The following is a 19,746-nucleotide window of genomic DNA, read 5'->3' as shown; positions in this document are numbered from 1 at the left end:
GGTTATTTTGCCGCCCATAAAACGCCGTTACTTCCGCCCTAATGAGCATCGAAGGAGCGCAATTTCGCCTTTATTCTGGCTAAGCGGTGCCCCCCCCCTCTATCTTTCGCGCAATAAAGCAGTGTTCTTAGTGGCTTATAAAGCTCGCTTTTGTTAAATGTGCGCCGTCAGAAGCTGGCGGTAACAGACGCACAAGTGATCGTAAAATATACTGACTGCACTGTTGCTTGGGGGACGCAGTTACTTCGAAGATCTGAAGCAACGAGAGATTTAACACAATAGTTTGATGTACACTGTTCCTTCGGGCTCGCGACGTTATCTAAAATGTGCTTCAAATTAATCATACTTCTCTTGTCCGCTCTCTTTTCGAGGTGAAGACCTTCCGAGCTATGAAGTCACGATTGAAGATATAAAAAAAAGAAAGCTTAGAGATCATTGCAGAAACTGCCAATGACCCCGACGTCGTTGACTCCTAATCGACGACTTCTGCATCCACTAAACCTCTCCGTTAAGATCCGACCTCCACTCTACGACCTCCGATGCTCAACGATGTGTTATTTTTTTGGAAACATAAAAGATACATTTGTTGTTTTCAACGAAACTTTTATTTATTGCTTGCAACTTTCTTTACTCACTTTCACTTCCCTTCACAGACAAAGTTCCTCGTAATCACGTGGTAAAAGCGACAGATCCACATCTTCCATTACTGGGACGTCTTTAGCATCCGACGAAAAGAAGTACTCTGACCATAAAACAGATTCTCCGTCCATACCGTGAGTCGCGCGACAACAGCCGCACTACCGGGCGCTGACAGAAACGACGTTCAGCACGACGTTCAGCACGACGTTCAACACGACGTTCAGCACGACGTTCAGCACGACGTTCAACAACGCGGGGACAGATCGACGTGCTCTCGCGTCGAATGCTGGGGGATGACTGGCCCCAAAGCGGAAGCCACCCATTATATAAACCGGATATCACGTGTACTATCTGACGTAATACGAAATGCTCTAGAACTATTTTAAAACCCGCATATCACTCTAGTTATCAGACGTGGGTGACTCGCGCCATTCAGGGAACAGTTTGACACAGCATTCTGATTGGCTGGATACGTCACTGATAGCAATGTCATATGACTCGGGACTATGACAATTACTCATCATTAATGTCTCACAATGTCACGTGACGGAGGACGTCATCAGCTGATGACATTTTGTGGACACCTTTTCGCGAACATGGCCATCTAATGATTTCGGGTTAATAAACTTGACTTTACCGTAATTACATAGCCATTTAACGCTTTCGCAATAATAAAGTTGACTTTACTGTAATATGTATAGTATCAGTCTGTTGTCGGAAGCCTTATAGTTGAGTAACAAATCTACTGGGCTGGAAAATAGTTTGTCCTAATAAACGTTGAAGAATCCTACGCACGTCGTATCAATGAAAGGGGCTAGAGGAATTGTTTTTCCGAATTTGAGAAAATATGTATTTTAGTCCGTCACCAGTACAGTACTTTTTCTCCAAAAAGCTACTGTCTGTACCTGTGAAGTTTCTGCCGTCATGGCACCCTTGAGAGGTGTGTCCTCTGAAGTACCCTGAGATGGTCTGAAACGACCTGCAAACACAGAGATGGCAGGAGGTGTAGAGGCCAGCTGCTCACATGATAAAGTAGGGAGGAGGGCCGCCGCCTCCTGGAGGAATGGGAGAGAGGTTGTAGAGTTTCTGTGCGGCGCCTTGACGCTCACGCAGACCAACGACACAGGTCCGAAAGCGATCGCCTCGCGCTTTCGCTTGTATCGAGGAGACGCACTTTTTTTCACGCCTCTCGCGGCCTATGTAGTTATCGGTGTCAGCGCCTTGGTGGGCAAAACAGGCGCCTGCAAGCAATGACGTGGTACTGCAGAGTCGGCGCTGCACTTCCCCCTAAGGAGGCGGAGGTAGAAAAATTGCACTTCGAGAGGCTTATTTCGCGGCATGTTAGCGAAACCTCCTCGTGAAAGAAATGAGAGACAAGGCGAGGGCGGCTGGAAAAACAAAGTGCTCGTTCACGATTGATTTATCTTAGCTGGCAATGAGTGCATACAAGGAATTTTGCTGGAGGGCTCTTCCCTCCAATGGTGTTTTATGACCGCTTAGGTATAACAAAATTTTCCACTTTGTGTGGGGCCGAGGTTCCGTGGACGCGCATGCTGCCCTGTTTCCCTTCAGGTTTCACTACAAAGGCTTCACGAATACCAAGTAACAGGGACGCCTTTTCAAAGCACCAGAAATATGGCCAATCTCATACTGCTTCGTTGTAAAGCTTTGTTTGGAATACGTGCATATCCACCGTGTTTTCACCAATAGGGGAATTAACTGCGCTTTTTTCGTTCAGTATTTTGTTTCTCCTCTAGCGTAGACTACTCAGTATGCAATGGGGCTGGTTTCGACGCCAGAAGAACGTTGTTACGCCTTTGTATCACGTTTTCCCTAATCTCTTCGCACGGATGTATTTCACCGTACTTGACTGAAACGCCGATCTCTTGAGATTACAATCGAGCAGCAGCCGCATTTTATGAGAATTGAATTCCGACTAGGCGATAGTCACACTGCGAAATCGTGATTAAAGTCGGAGCGAGACTTGTATTGGACATTCTATTTGTGCACGTCCTTCTGGACTCGCTGAAACATCGGGGAATTCCTCTCGCTTCGTCAAACGTCAAGAGCAAGTACTATCAGTGCTAGATAGAAGAAGAACAAAATGGCAGTCAAAGATATAACGATCAGAGTATGATGACAGTCTGCTGCAATCGGCGCGTTTCAGAGAAGTCGCGAATTCTTCGTCGAACTTCGAATGAAATGACATTTCGCTTGAGGCGCACGGGCTGTTCCGTAGGGATCTAGGCCGCATTGGGTTCCACGTATTTCTCAAAGGTAATCGCTGATTTCGTTTCCAACGTTATTTGTTTTATACTGGCATCACATCAGCAGAAGTGAACAAAATGAGATACGCGAAACTCCGGCTATTTTCGGGTGGACGCGCCATGCTGCCGCTTTTTCGCGAAGCTCTTAATCTCGGAGGGCACAGTGCAGCAGTTGCCTGTGGTTGGAAGTTTTCAACTGTGATGACACAACATGTCAGTCATTTGAAACTTCGTTTAATTAAGCATAGTTGCGTGCTTTCTTGGAGCGATTGAGTTCTAAAGTTGCACCTACCCTTTTCTTTTTTTTAACCTTCGCTTTTTCTCTATACTGGTGACTCTATGGCATAAATGTATACTAATTAGAAACATAAGACCAGTTCGAAAAGAGGGAAAAGTATAAAGAAGCATCAATCCCTGTTCATTGTCTGTATAGAGGTTTAAATTTTTATCAATTTGATAAAGGGCGTCGAAACTGGCATTGCTAGTGCAGGTTATCAGGAAAGAACACATCAGGCTCTTCAAAAGAAACAGAACGATTGTATTCCACGTAAGCCAACTTACTTGCGGGTAAATGCGCGTGTTTTTAGCAAGCGGTGCTTTATTAAGGCGAAAACGTTTCGAGGCTCATGGTGAATATCTCGTGTCTGCGAGATGTGTCCGCGAGATTCAGCGAGATGTATTATTGACGACTGCAAAGCTCGGTATTAACGGTACCCACCTCCGGCGAATGGTCTGTCGAAGGCCGACGAACGCGTTTTCCGACAGCTGTAGACCAACACTTTCCTGGTGTCGTCTCAGGCTGCTCGCTACGACCCAAACGTGAAACCCGAATGCCCGCACTGTGAAGGGAGTCGTTGATTTTTATCCTACATAGCGTGAACATGCCAGTCTAGTCCTAACTTTCCTCCCACCCCCCTCCCCCGAAGAGGCTTGGGAAGCGTTCCTCATCGGGTGCTCGTCGGTCGGGACCCAAAAGGCCCTGGCCCACCGTGCGCTCGAGACGGCTGTCACTTGGGCGGCCCGGACTGGAGTTGCTGACCAACTGAGATTGGCGTTCACTATCTTCAGCGGCTCGCGCCCTCTTTGATGCAGGAAATAAAACGTTTCAAAAGCAAGTTTACAGCAGCCGGACCTGGCAGTTCAGTGGCATGCTCTCTTTCATGCTTGGAGTGATGCTTTTGAAAGTGACCACGTGCGAAATGATCAGCAGCATAGCCTAAACGTCTCCTGAACACTGGTGGCAGCATGTCCTGTCGATTTCAGGAGTTTACCGTGATAATAAAACAGGACTCTGACGGTCTTGCTGCGCCAGCCGATAACTGCAAGGTATGACATCGGTAGTCCAAGTTTTCTTACGTCATTCCTTTAGCTCACTACCATTCAAGAGCGCAGTGACCCAGCTCGCGGAGCTTGACGCATTTATGATAATCAGGAAGCGGATCTTGCAGTTCGTTTTAAAGTGGATTCATTCAATAGATGCTTACAATCCTTGGCACATTTGTCTCGAAGGAAATTGAGAATACATAGAAGCAGGTACGCTTGAGTGTGCCCATTGTCTGCCTATGCCTGTTTTTATTATACCTACACTTTCTCATATGGAAGATGCAGTGCGGCCTTGCTTATGCCGATTTCCATAACATTAATACCAGTGATTCACAAGCAATGTGTGAATCATGGTAACGAGAAAACGGCCAGGTTCTCGTACGCGGCTATAACAGAATGGGCTCCTGGAACTAACGAATAATCTTATAACTTAAAATGTCTCCGGGGTAAGGAAAGAGAGAAGGAGTTCTTGGGAACCAATGAAAATGGACTCTGTTTCTTCCACGCTGGTTAAACGATTCTGCCATGCGGCTCGTGCCGTTCAGTTCAGTGCGTATTGTGCTTCGCATTCTGTGCACACTCCAAAAGATGTATGACATCTGCCCAAGCGCAAATTCGTACCCTCCCACCCCCCCACCCCCCCCCCCCCCTTCTCAATTTTTTTAATGTCTTCTGGAAATGCCACATACCGTGCGTGGTCGAAGGAAAGAGCTACTGAGCGGGTGCAGAACTAATTCGCATGCAACGCGCAGAGGGCCCGATTGTGATGCACTTACGCACCCACACATCGTTATTCTTATGTTTATCCACTCAATGGACAGATTTATTTATGTGCCTGACCTACGCAAGCGCAGGAATAGTATGAAAATTACAGACTACAAGCTGAAACTATGCTTTTTGCCGTGCATCTCGGCAACAGAGGCTTCCGAGCATCGTCGCGCCTGCCGTAGCGTGCACGCCTGATTTGGGCGGGCACCGTAGTTCCATGCAATTGGGTCGCACTTCGACGTGGCCACTCACACGATTGACAGTGTGCAACGCTTCCAGTATGCGAATCAATCAGCGTCCGACGCCATAAACTTTCATGGGCGTGGTCCGGGACTGCGCAGCTAGCTCGAATTTACAGCCTTTTCCTTTTGACGGGTGCCGAATTAACAAAATTTTCCGCTAGTATTTTCTCTGCTGGTCTGCAGCGGACATCAAGTAACATCGCTATGGATACGTAGCTCGCACAAGAGAACAATGTTTATTTCATTCCTGCATCTAACTGAGAAAGTACCAGGATACATGCGTATAGAGGAAATTTGATAAAATTATAAGTAACTAAGCTTCTCGCTAACACTTGTGAAAGAAGCGCTGTCTGATACCAATAGAGCGTTTTAGTTTACTCTGATACCTGATCCGCTACTATGATCAGCCACCACGCGTTCCACTGCGCAAGCGCAGGCCCCTTAGACGCCGATAGATGGCGCCATATATTGGATGTCGGCACATTTACCTGCCGCGTCGGGACCAGTCAGCTTGTGCGCCCCTTCCACGCGCGGTAGAGGGTCCCGGTGGCGGATCGCGGATCACGGTAAGCTAAATCTCTCTAATGAATCGTGTTTCATAACGTCTCGGTCTGTGTTCTTGTGGCCACGTGTGCTACTGCGAACGAGTCCAGACATTCAGCTGAATGCTCTGCTGTAAAACCGGTTAACCGTCTGTCGCATGTCATCCGATAAATAGTGCATAAAAAAAGGAAACTTCATTTTTCTTTTTTTCTTTTTTTTTTGTGCCGATGTCAGGACATATGACTGTCTTTCATTTCGGAGCCAGTTTAGCCATAGCCCGGAAAGCAGTCGTTCCGATTTGAAAACTGACGACATTCACAACAGCCTCAGCAACTTACGCGCACTGCTGCGAAGAGAAATTGTGTTCCCTGATATCAGTGAAAAAAAAAACTTGGCTAATTTGTAGTTGCTAAAATAATACCTGTTCAAAGACCGCTGCTTGAGTAGCTTGCTGCTATGCTTCGAGGACTTCCACGATCACAGAAAACGAGTGCAATTAACGGATTGGTCAACTCAAAGAAACAAGCCCATTCCTAACACCCCGCATTTGCTCACAAAGATTCTGGGTAGTGCGATTAAGCCGCTCCATCATATTCTAACTGACAAATGAAACTACGATAGAATCGAATTTTATAACTTCAAAGATTTTTGACAAAGGCTACTTTCCTTTCCTCTGGTATACAGTTGACGAAATGAAAGTCACACAGCCTGCACTAGACATGAGGCTTGCTGTATGCTATGCATATCTACAAAAGTGGTAAGGGCGAAGAAGTACGCAGGATAAAAATTAAAGAAGGTCGCAAATAAACACACACAACTTAAAAGAAAGAGAGGGATAGTCAACTTTGTTGGCAGAGAGCAAGCTATAGGATGTGGCAGGGAACCCGACAAGGTTGTTAATTTGGTCCACTGTCGAAGATTACAGGCAAGCAAAAGCAGTAAAAGTAAATACTGGAAAAAATATCCGCACAAGCTGGGAAAGTAGTCATAACTGTATAACGAGAGGAGCTCACAGTAAATGTTTGTGTTGAACGGTGGGGGAGAGGAGAATGTGGCTGTGCTGGACGCAACATGGGCCATAAGAGGTCCCTCGCTCCTCTCTTCACTACGTTGTACGCGTGCCTGGCCTTTGGCAATGCTAAGGCATGGCGTTTTCGCCGCAGGTTTTGACAAGTACAAAGGAGGCCTGGACACCGTCCACGACCTGACCGGCACCGAGTCTGTGTACACTGCCTGGAAGAGCATCGAGATCATGTTCCACGTCTCGACCATGCTTCCGCACGAGGAGCACGACCCGCAGAAGGTACCAGTCTCGCTCCTCGTTTCACGCTGTTTCATTTCTCCTCATTTTGCTACATTTTACCCTAAAGAACGCACAGACAGATGTGTGCTGTTGCGTCATGTCAGTATCAGTGCGTGGAGGAGCTTCCTGGAGACAATGAACTTCGTAACAGTGCCACAGAAAAGGAAGATGGTTTTCCTGATGAGCATTGCCCAACATGCATTCTGTATCGTCAATAAGCGCGTTTGCAAAGTTACGCGAAATCATTGAGGCGGGAGTGATGGTTTCATCCGTTCGTGCATCGCAAAACCATCTATTGGGCTACTTCGCTAAAAGTCGGAACATTGTAAAAAAAATAGACAAAAGCTATCTTACTCTCATGTCTATGCCATGCTTGAGCAATTCGTGCGCATCTGCCACACCGCAATTGTTTGCATTGAAAAAATTGCGGGGGTTTAACTATAGTTAAACCAATTATCCGAGCGTAGGTCCTGTTAAGCATAGCTAATCAGCCTGACGCCTGCGCCGAAGTGTTGACGCATTTGGACTGGCATGCACATAATCCATAGGGAGACTAAGCAACCAAGCACCGGCGAAGCAGTTCTTAGCCCCATTCCCCCCCCCCCCCCCCACACACACACACACACACATACTTTTCCGCCCCTTGTCCCCTGGTCAGCGCACGTTAAAGAAACTCAGGGGTTGGTACTTCCGGAGCCCTCCTTTACGGCGTCTCTCGGCTCTAGGTCAAACGCTCAAGTGATTAATTAACTTTGGGAGTTCAAAGTTGCAGTGCGAAGATTAGAGCTCACAGTCTAAAAAAGCGGTAGTGTGTGCTTCCTCGAGCATGCGTGATGGTGCGTTATTTTTAGGTCATATTAATGCACATTTAATTTGCTAGACACCATAGCTTGTTAATTAGTCTTTTTTTGTCATTCCTTCACTTCTATTGCAGCTTCTTCTGTGGAGTGGCTTAAATAGTGCTGACAAGAACTTGTTCTCAAATCTATCTGGCATAATATTTATCAAGTATAAACACATCAGTACGATCACGTTATAAATTTCGAATCAAATGTTTTGTCGGAAGCTAAAAATGGTAGCTGGCATCTTGAACACACTTTGAGTGCCACAGCCTCTCATTTTACTATATGTCTTTTTTTTTTTGCTGATTGGCCTGATGATGGCCGCGATTCTGGCAACTATGGGTTGTCGGACGGGACACACGCTATATCGTAGAACGTTCCGCATCTCCCCTGCTGTGGACGAGAGGGGGGTTGGTGAACGCTTTCAAGAACAGGTTATGCATAAGAAATTTGAAGACCGCACATTTGTCACCGTAGCTCAGTTAGTAGGGCACCAAAGGCGAAATCCGGAGGTAGTAGGTTAGGATCTCCACAGCGGTATGCGGTTGTTTCTTCTACCGTCTAGTCAGTTATCTCAACGTTTACTTTAGTAGTTCACATTGATCAGGACAAATATCCCCTATCTCTTCTTTGGTAAGTGTTGACTCCCGTCATGCACGTATGCATGTGTGACACAATACAGCCCCCTTGAGACAGAGCAGCCCGACAATTTACCTCCACTTGGAACTCAGGGAGGAATAGGTTCACCTTATATTTATCTCTTTTTGGTTCATTATAAGCCAGGCCACGAAAGAGAAAAACAATGAAGCTGTACTTATCGGGAGCGGTGAACTTTTACGCCCTTTCTGAAGCGCCTTCCAGTCTCTCCTTTTATAAATTGTAAACAAATCTTCCTTTGGGAACGGTATTCTGCATTGTGGAAAGCTCGTGGGGCGATCCTCTCTGCGTATCGTTGCCGTCGCATTTTTTCTCAGTGATGGCTGTGGCGTTTTTACGCTGTCTTCAGCTCCTGGCATAGTGCGTATTGACATATATATATTTTTCGTATATATTTTTTGTTTCAGAAGGCTGGGGCACTTTTTTCTTCATCTGGCTAACCTGTGGGAGCGATAATCACGGTTCGCTAGGTTTAGCGTCGGTGCCGCTTTTCGTAGCACTGGCTCGCTGTGGCTAGGAGAACAAAAGCACAAAGACATGCGCTGCTCTAGCGGCTGCGGAACAAAACAAACCAGCGAAGAGGGACCGTCGAGACGTGACCCCAATGCTCAGTGAAGCGCCGCACTTCCGGCATCATAGGGGCCGCCAGAATGAAAACAATGATAGAAGGGCACAAAAAGGGGGAAAAAAAAGTGTCATTAAACGGGGTACTTGTCCCAATATCCGCTAACAATATTACTGTTATGTCGTTTTTCCGGTGGTAGAAAAATTTGTCTAGCACGTTATTGCTTGTGTATAAGGGAGAATCATGGCTGTTCTTGTGCGTCATCCAGGTTTCATATTAAAGATGTATTTTAAAGTAACTCTTGCAAAGAAGAACTCAAGAAGAACTTGCTTCAGGAGCGATTGTAAGCGAAAGTGGAGTTAATCTCTTGAAATGGTCTTTTTATACCCAAACCCAAAAGAAGAGGCAGATAACAATTAACAATTCGCAGTAATAAAGTAAAGCAAATTAACTCACGATACGATTATTATCGAGAAATCATCCTTCGAACAAAAAAAACGTCAATATAGTCGTGCATCGATTTTCACGCAAATTACAACGATGTATATTTCAAGAGGTGTTTTCATAACAAATTAGCACTTATATATTTCAGCACTAAAATTGTAGGAGAATATTTCTGAATTTGCTTGTGCCGTGGTACAGGTAGTTTCTGCAGGGAACAATGTCCGTCGAATCTGAGTAGTCATAGTGGACCTGCTGCAACAATGAAAGAAACTTTTTTTGTTTTTTATTAATTCCGAAAATCCTTAGCCATGTTCTGTCCGCGTACGTATATCTCACATTTGTTGCATATATAGATATCGTACACCTACTAACAACTTGTTGAGAGGTCTCCCCATTTTGTGCGCTTTACTGTACATCATCTGAGGGGGAAAGGAAGGAGAGAGGGGAAAGTGCAGATTACAGTTATCGCTCTCACTTCCTTGTTTCGAGTAAGAGTAAAGACTGGGAGTTGGCTTGCATTACTGTTTTGATTGCTCTATCGAAGTCTGCTTTGCTCAAATCAAGCAACGTGACCTTCTCACGCGCGCAGCTTCAGAAGAAGCGCCACATCGGCAACGACATCGTGTGCGTGGTGTTCCTGGAGGCGGACAACACACTCTTTTCTCCGGCCTGCATCAAGTCGCACTTTCTGCACGTGTTCATTGTTGTTCGAGCATCACCCAACAAGCCGCCCGGATCGCACACCGTCTACGAGGTAACTGTTCCGCTTATCTCTTCCCGACTGACTATGCTTCTTTAGAGCAACCATTACGTGTCGAGGTACGCAAAGACAATCACGAACGTTATCAGCAGAGAAGTGTATATCGCATGCGCTTAACGTGTGTCGTAGTATGTCGTGACTGAAAACTTCCGGATTCTCATGTTGCTCAAATTCACAACTGTGCAGTTCGACCTCAGTCGTTAGGCGCGTGCTAGTCAGGATATAGGATTCCTCAACACACTAACGTAATTGATAGCGGGATCCAGGTCCGTTTTTGCAATGAGTGGAATCCTGGAAGGCTGACTTGGAGGGAAGAGTGCGGGCCGGCTTATTATGCTGTTTTTTTTTTTTTTTTTCGTGCGATGAGCATCTCTTTTTATTGTCTTCCAGCGAGAAAACTCCATACAGCACAGCAAAGGTGAATGCAATCTGTTGCAAAGCTCTTTTATCACTTTGAGGCAGTGCATCTTGAACTTACTGCGGCTGATGTTTCCAGTTTTTTTTTTTGTGCATGTAGCTCTGCGTGGTGACGTTGCTTCAAAATGTTGTCACGCGTTACCGTCAGCGTGTAAATGGGGGGGGGGGGGGGGGGGGGGGGGGGGCTGGATTGTCGACGGTGTAGGACGACAGCTGTCACCTAGACGCACTGAATAGCCTTGCTGCGACTTGTCACTTGCTACGGCTGGCATATGATGAAGGCAATTAAGGCAGAGAAATTCTTCTCTCCTCTTCAAAGAAGCAGGAGGGAGAGATCAGGAGGAGGCTCTAACGGGAAGATTCTGACCAACTTATTATATATGCGTGGGTGGTGCCCATTATGAGCAGTAGTGCACTTTTTACGCCACAATTTAGAGAATACTTGTGTTCGCCCGGGTCATCGCCTCCTATATATTCCACGCCCACTCACTCGCTCCGGAGCGGCCGTTCAAAACTGTTATCTAAAATACTCTTGGTTGCTAGCGCCGCTTCCAAACTAGGTGTTCGCCATGATGAAGCTCTTTTAGGCAACGAGACGCTCGCCTAGTAAGGCTCTCGTTATATGCGCTGCGTATAAATCGGCGCTTGCCATTCTTGTCGTGCGATTCGCGCGCCTCCTTACGACGAAACGCATACTTTCATAGCGGCGAGCACCTAGTTTTTCGCTTGACGTGATGGGGCGCTTACAACCCGAGAATCCTAAAATTATCGAGTGACTCTAGAGTACCCACCCACCACACGTAGGCTGCCTAACGCTCGATGGGGGAGGTGGTTTGAAAGCGTCGCTAGACGAATTTAGTCAGCCTTCTATGCACAGCGTGGCCACAAGGAGCAGCGCGAACACTGGAGAGACTTTTTTTACGATGGCGCTTGACACAAGCGCTTAATTTTGATGCATATATCATATTATATCATGTTCCAGTCTTTGAACGACTTTAAAGCTGGGGCACATCAGTTTATAGCCCTGCGTTTCGAATTTAGGCTTCAGTAGCGCTGGAGAACGCAGACCGCTGCCAGCTGAGTTGACGAATATGCAAATAGAGCTTGTTCTTGGCGATGGTTCTTTGTCAACCGAGGCACACAAACTGCAACTGCCGTCTCCTGCGGTGCTGACTGCATCGCTGCTCGAGCAGACAATGTGTAAGAAATTAAACCATTCGGAGAGTAAGAAGCGGCACAACACCTCCGAATTGCTTTGAATTAGGAGTTTAAGTAAGTAAAACGGCAAATTTGAATGTTACAGTGTTTTATTTCTGGCGCATGTTCATGTATCTTTGTAGCCTTTCTTTTTAATAACCTAATTATTGGGTAAAAACCACGAAAAAATATGCGCACGCAACATTCTCCTGACGTCTAACAGTATCTGACATCCATTTCATTTCCGGCGCGCTGTCAGTGTCGTTTCCCCTGTTTAGCGGCAGACTCATATTTAATTATTAGGAATTTATTAACAAAAAGTTATTTACTGTTTTTACTTTGCGACTTGAGCGGAGGATGTTCTACATGAAATTGTCCCGGGAAGATATCACGTCTTGGAATGGGTTTGTTAAAGACCAAATTCTTGTCAAAACAGATGCCTCTTCAAATGTTATTGCATTGGAGAAATTGTAAACAATCCACGTTTGTAACATTTCGGGCAGCAAAGATCAGTCAAAATAGAATGTTTTAGCCTCGGCTATAAAATATTTCTGCTTTCTTTTTCGGTTTTCTTTTTGCCAGCTTTCCATTTTATTTCATTTATTTCTCCTTTAAAGGCCCGTAGGCATTACGTAGAAGGAGGGGGAAGCGTACTTGTAGGTCACTGGCAGGGGTGGAACACACAAAAAAAGACTATACATTGGGTACAAAGGAAACAAAACAATACAATAATTAAGAGCAAAACTTAAGAACAAAGCAGAAGGAGAAAAACAAAATAGTACAGTTGGCACTTTATCGCAGTATATGTTAAATGCTCAGTAACAAAGGATGCTGAAGCTATGAAAAGGGTCTATACAGTTTTTTACGGAATAGGTGGCGGCCTGGGTACGTGTGATGTTATCGGGAAAGCTGTTCTAAATCACTGTGTTATAAAAAAAAATGGGTATTGCACGGCGGAGGTGCGGCTTTAATGCTGAGGTTACTCTAGCTTAAGTGGGATGAAGTTCTCGTGGGTGATTTAAGTAAAAGATGTTCGGCGAACGATAAGAGCAAGAATGCAGTCGGCCAAGGCGCGAAATTGAGCAGTGCATTGAGTGTGCTGACAAGCCAAGGGATCGTTTCATTAAAGTCCGGACGCTGATATCCTTTAAATTAGTAGATGCTTAAACGCCTACGATTTCTGTTCTCGATTAGTAGAATAGGAACTCTATTTCCTCTGGACTCGCAGTATGTGGCGGCTGATGGCTGCTGTGTTACTGTTCGCTCGCCGTCTGGAAGTTGGTGGTGGTGAAAAACATTTGAGCACAAACGTAAAACCATGGATGTTAACTTAAAACCATGCCGCAAGGACACAAAAACCATAACTGATATGCTAAAACCATGGCACCCTTTTTCTACTTGCTCCTCTGCGCCTGCGCCATCTTTGGGATGTTGAAAGCGCACCAGGGTCAAAAAGATCGAACTTGCTACATTCGAATCCACGAAGAACAACAATTCGCCATTCCGTCAACCGCGTGTCTCGTTCGGTGCGGCCTTTTGAACGTCAGCAGCAACGAGTCAAGGGGCCAGCAGTTTGCACAACGCCCCGAACAACAGGCCGACCGCTCTCCTCCGGAAGTGGCTGTCTAGGACGACTAGCGAACGCAAGCAAACACGGAATGGGGTGGCTTGAGAATGGATCGAGGGAAGCAAGAAAAATAAAGACGAGCGCAGCTCCCCTCAGTTTGTTGAGCGCAGTATTTGCGTCGCGTCGGCACACCCTGAGCGGGCAAACAGAACCGACGCAGGCGCCGCCTGGAGCCCAACCTAGTGCACAGAAACAGGCGCTCTGCGTTGTTTGCTCTCTGCAGTGCGAAAGTGTCAGAGACGAGGCGCAGGAGGGCCGAGTCTGATAAGGCTCCACGTGCGGAGAACGACGCCTCGCGCTGCGAAAACTGGCTTTCAGCGTTGTATTTTTACGCTATGCATGAATTTAGTCCTGTGCGTGCGTGCGGGTGTGTGCGTGCGTGTGTGCGTGCGTGTGTGCATGTGTGCGTGCCGTGTTCTTGAACAGTTATGGGCATATATATGCGCTCACGAGTAGAAACATGTTTAGCGTGATGTGATCCGTTGATGCAAAAGCCATTCGGTACGCAAATTTGAATTTTGAATTAACCTTTCAGCGCGAAACAAAAATTAAAAAATCTGGAAGTTTTCTTGCCATGTATGCAACAGTCCGACGCAAGATGTGCCTAAATAGTGCTGGGAAATACATGCAGGGGCAAGCGTTAACACGTTAACACCTAGTTTGCCGAGAAAGCAGACAACTTTTAAATCAGCAGAGCTGATAGTACTAAAGCGTTATCCCCCCTCCCCTTTGCTAAAGTAGTTGCCGAACCTTGGATCTTTTAAAAGGGAATAAATTGAGACAGTTATTACCTTGTGGTGATGAATTGGCATATTTTGAAAATTAGGATTGCCTGTTTTTCCTGTCTTGTGTTCGTCGTGTTGTGCCAGCGTATACGACACAATGCTACCACTCACATTTAGTGCCGCGTTTTACGTTCTCAAGTGTCAGAAGGTATAAGCCACCGCAATTCCCGAGGCCTATATTCCGCTAGAAACATAGCCACTTTCTGCCACATATTGGCGGGAACGCGGCCCGGGGCGAAATCAAATAAGCGAGCCGGAAGATAGAGTCGTCGTCTCGAGCTGCCTGGCGGTAACTGCACTATGATTAGATATGTACCTGGCTGCGTTTGTTGACCATGCTTTTACCCCTCGGGGAGGCTCCCTCGTCGGCCGACGCTGAACGAGTGCTGGACTACACACGCGTGTCCACAGGCGCAGTGGTCCATGGTCATGACGGCGGGACACCCTACTCGGTAGCTATATAGCTCGCCGTCGCTGAAGCTTCGATCACTCGCCGGCGCGAAATTGAGCTGCCTCGAGCCCCACTCAACGGACCGTGTCGCTGTACGGATGCCGCTGCTCTCGGATGGCAAGCAAATAGTGCGTTTGGTCAACGAGGCGTGCTGACTCCGTGCACACTACATCACCCGTTAGCTAGCTCCGCTGTCACGTTGATTATGAGTCAGATAAAAGAATGCATGACATGCATCCATGCGTCGAAAAAAAAAAAACATGTGTGTCAAGAATCTTTGTAAGTTTTTAAGACTAGTTACAGGGCCAGTTATCAGCCGCGACAACAAAGCTAGGTATAGGGCTGGGCACAGTACTGCAATCAGAGAACACAAGCGCAACTGATTTTTTTTTTTGTCATTTTAGGCGGCATTGGTGTATACAGGTCTGATCTATTTGATGAATATTTCTGTCATGAGTATGCCCATTATGTAACCTCTTTCTTGATCGCTTGTCAAACTTTTTCTCTCCATGAGCCATAATAAATAGGCCTTGCATTTCACCTATAGTCTCAAGGTACTTCCTATTAAGAAGGAGCTTCGCCCTGTCTCTTGTTTTCTGAGTCCGTATCTTATAGGCAAGACAAAGGCGGTTCCTGCTTATGCTTTGAAAAGCTGCATTGGTTTCTTCCCAACCACACACACACAAAAAAAAAATCAAGACAATTAGGCCTCCTTACGTGCAGAAATGCGAAAGGATCGCGAGTTCCAAGCCTAGTCCCGCTATGAACTCCTTGTTCGTTTTCCGTCGAGTGCGTGTTTACTTTTAGTTACTTTGCGTTATTTATCACTGCCTTTATATTTTAGGTTTGGCTTTGTTTGTATATATTTTAACATTTCTTTCTGGTTTCTATTTTCTTATGATTTTTTTTGCGTGTCGTGGGACTTAATTTCTTACTCGAATTTTCTTCGCTATTTTTTCTTTTTTATTTATTTTTGCTTGAGTACTTTGTTATCAGCATTATTTTTTTCTTTTTCCTTCAACGCCCTTTAGCGTCCGTATACTAGGCAATGAGAATTATGGACTTATTCACATGCAGCACCCGTCAAGGCGAATTATAGACACATTAGCATGAAGTTGGTATCAGTATAGGATGATTATTCATTTAATAGAATTGCGTACCTAGACAGCGTTCGCACCAGAATGGTACTCCCTCTTTGTGCTATGTTCTGCATTATCTAGATTCTAATCCAATGCTGCGCACTTCTGTCGTATTCTGTTCGTACTAACGTAATAATGTCCCTGTTGAGTGTACAAAGTACATGTATATAAACATTATTCCACTGTAATGATTGTGCTGAAAAAAAATGGCGCATAGCTCTACTAAGCGCGCTTGCCTACGACTCAGAAAGCTAGTGGTCCGAGTCCTGGCTCAGCATCATTATTTTTTCTTCATAACAGCGTCCTTATGCTAGGCAAGGATAATTATGGACACTTTCGCGTGAATTCAGCAGAGCGAAAAGAGACCTTCAAGCTCTTTCCCGTCTTCCAGCGAATAAGCTCATCTACGGTTCTATTGTTTTGCACGCGGGTCTTGCTGGACCCTCCTACCGTGATCAGGGCTTTCGATGCGCTCTGCATTCTGTTATCGATTTGAGTGATATTGGCTGCATCGGACAGTTTCAAACGTCTCACGTGTGAATGGTTACCTGCAAGTCATCGTTAGCAAAGGCAAAAGTCGTTACAGAAGGGGAAAATAGAAAGGAGGAAACCAGCGCCGTCCTGGTAGATAGAATTATCGGCAAAGATGACATACGGGAGTGAAAGTCCCCAATCGCGATGATCGCCAGAGACATGCATAGCATATCAGTCAATTGAAGCGTTAGGTTAAGGTAGTAGTCTGGGGGCGATAAGCGGTAGTGAGTTTTTCACTGACTAGAAGATGAACGGAGAAAGGTCAGCGATGACTCCTGAAAGAAAGTAGTGGTCCCGGTCGGAAAGAAGTTGTCGAGGAGCGCCATGCTGAAGGATGACGTCTTTGAGGAGGAAGTCGGCAACATCAGTGCTATAAGTGGTCGGTAAAGGACGCGTGATCGCATATCTTGTTGCACAGTCTGTGGACACGGCAATCCACTTATTGCCTTAAGTGGATGTTAAAAAAGGGCCGAAGGCTGTTGAGAATGCAATCAAAAGGAGCGCACGAAATGTCTAGCGGACCAACTAGCAACAAGGACTGCTTTTTACGGCGTTGACACAGGTCACAAGCGTTCACATATCGCCGCACAGAACGGCCAAGTCCAGGGTAAAAGAAGCGGCGAAGCACCCGGTCGTACTTGCGGGATACACCGTGATGCCGACTATAGTGGGACATCCGAGCGCAACCGGTTGCGCACCACGAGCAGCAGCTCATGGCCATGCGGTCGTAGAGTGCAGCGGAATAAAACACCATCTTGAAGAGTGAACAAGCATAAGGAGCCATCGTGGTCAGGAGATGCGATACGTTCAATAAGCGGCTGTGATGAGGGATCGGGAGGCTGCTCTTCACCTATGTTGAACACGCCTGAAATGGCGAGATTGGAAGATCCCGCGTCCCTGTCACGTTAAGAGATTCCGCCGAATAGCGTGATAAGTAGCGGAATAAAGCCCTGCCTTATGAAACCTTACGAAAGTGCTTGCGTGACCTAGTAGTAGCAAGCCTGTCATGAGACTCATGTGTCAAGGATGTTTGGATTGGATTAGTTTATCGAAACGGAAGCTTCACTATACACCATATTCCCCCAAGGTCATCGGGTACGATAATCCTTCCGGTGGAAAAGCGACGAGGGCCTGTTGTATTGTCATACCATGTGACGCGCCGCAGCTGCTACCACTGCGTCACGCGCCGAACCCTGCCTAGCCAGATAGCCATGTGTCGAAATACGTCGCTCGCCACTCGCTTAAAAAATTGGCTATAATTTAGCTCTGGTTAAATCTGGTAGAGTAGCAAGAGCTAGATACCCCTGGCTACACTTAAGTTTCGCTTGAAAGTAAGACACATGCTTGAACTTCATTGTTTATACCAATGAAGACGTTTCGATGGTTAGTAAAGTAGTGAGAGTTTGTTTCCACTTTGTCGATAGTATGGTTTGAATCAGCAGAGTTTCGCTGAAGCATTAGGTCTAGACTCCTCCCCCTTGCGTGGTGGTAGTCGGCTGTAGTTTGCTCAACTCCACTTGAAATCGTTCTTCGGCGGTACGAAGAAACGTCGGGTCTCTCTTGGGGTCTTTGTTGAAATCGCCGGTGATGAATACCAACTCCCGCGCGCACCAGCTACGTGCTCTGACGTCACTCCGCGCATGCGCACAATTGACGAGGCGGTAGGCGTCTGCTCCGCCGTCGGCGCAGAGGAGAGGCGCACCCAGCTGCGGGCTATGACGTCGCTCCGCGCATGCGCACAGCTGGCGGAGAAGTGGTGCCACTTCTCGGCGCGCAGCCACGCTGACCTCGCGAAGCGACTGGCGCTACAAAAGACGGAAAGCCTGTCGTTGGTTGCGCGTCTTGTCATGGAGGAGAGTCTTGCAGGGCTGTCTTGGGCGGCCCCGACCGCGGTCACTTTGTCGCGTAGGCGGCAGGTTGCTTCAGATCACTCGGCAGATGTGACTCGCAAAGCTGCTTCGTTAGAAAAGATGTGGGAGGTTAGGCATGCTAGGGTAGGAGCTGTAACAGGGGATATATCTGATATCGACAGAATGTTTTCTTTACAGCACAAGCAAACCGTGTACAGTGAGCTATAGTTTATTCAGATTTGATGAGAGACTGGAGCTAATGATCTGCATTCCATAATTTGTGAGAGGCCTCGGTGCGAAAATAATGTCCGGATACCGATTAGGCAAAGACAAGCTCTTTACTCTCGTTTTCTTTCTTTTGAAGTTCTATGCACATCAAATTTGAACGTTCGAATAAAAGTTTATACATAAAGAGCTATTAACTTGAATTACTTGATATTTCGCGTAAAGTGAATGAGTATTGGAATATTTTTGTTGATTAACAACTTCGCATAAGGCATTTTGCTGCATAACTACTACATTTTAAGGGCTTTTATCTTGCTGTTTCACCAGTTCAAAAAACAGCAATGTAACCGCAAATCGGAAAGTGCATTATAGAGCAAATTCTTAAGTATTTTAATTAGGAAATGTCGGCATATTCTCAGAATACCTAAACCTAAAAACGCTTACGGCGCAGGTAATCAGTATGATGGTCCCGTAGCATAAACTCGAAGCAAAACGCCAAGTGACTTAAAAGCAGAAGAGAATTCAATCCCGGAATAATTTAAATGCAAAATAGTGACAATGATGGAAAAGCAAGCTTTAGTTTTTTCTATTAGTAAATGAATTTTCAGGTGAGTATGTGTACAATTTACAGGGTGTTTGTGTTATTAGCTTCAGGGGGTCGTTTCCAATAGTGCCAGTAAAAAAACGGGCTAGTTTCACTTCCGTGAATGACTTGATTGGCTTAAGCATCGGTATTTACAACGTCATTTATGGAGACAATAAATAAGAGGCCCTAGTATACTGTTTTGAGGTACACCGCATTTAATTTACTCTGATGTCGACGGTTCCCGATAAATGCAGACAGACTGGTGTCGATCCTTCCGATAACTGTTTATTAATTCGCCTTTAACTCCACGAACGCCGTTGAAGTAGAGCTTTTCACGGAATTTCAAATGGTTTAGCCGACCGAGGGTCTTTGAAAAATCAGTAAAAACCTCCAATGGTAACTTTCTGGTCGGTATGTTTTGCAAAATTAATTCTTTTTGATACAGGATAGCCTCACCTGTAGACAGTCCAGGCCTAAAACCATGTTTCGAAACTGTTTTTAGTGAGTGGCTATAAATATGTGGACATTCTCAATAGAATAAGCTTTTCCAGCGCTTTAGCACGCGGGTAAAATTTATTTGCC

General features: G+C 46.0%; 1 protein-coding gene across 2 annotated transcripts in view; it reads left to right on the top strand.

Annotated features, from left to right (window-relative positions):
• rsh (Rap GTPase activating protein radish) overlaps positions 1-19,746 on the top strand; it is a 204,137-nt gene that overhangs the window by 135,867 nt on the left and 48,524 nt on the right. For both annotated transcript variants that reach the window (XM_084605637.1, XM_084605636.1), the window contains exons 6-7: positions 6,946-7,085; positions 10,183-10,347. In XM_084605637.1, coding sequence (XP_084461763.1) covers positions 6,946-7,085; positions 10,183-10,347 — 305 coding nt within the window. The remainder of the gene's footprint in view (positions 1-6,945; positions 7,086-10,182; positions 10,348-19,746) is intronic.

This window comes from Amblyomma maculatum, chromosome 6 (assembly GCF_055883805.1).
Source record: "Amblyomma maculatum isolate TAMU_Amacu chromosome 6, ASM5588380v1, whole genome shotgun sequence".
In the NCBI taxonomy this organism is placed as follows: Eukaryota; Metazoa; Arthropoda; class Arachnida; order Ixodida; family Ixodidae; genus Amblyomma; species Amblyomma maculatum.
The sequence above is the reverse complement of the archived record's forward strand: the minus strand, read 5'-3'. Positions and strand labels throughout refer to the sequence as shown.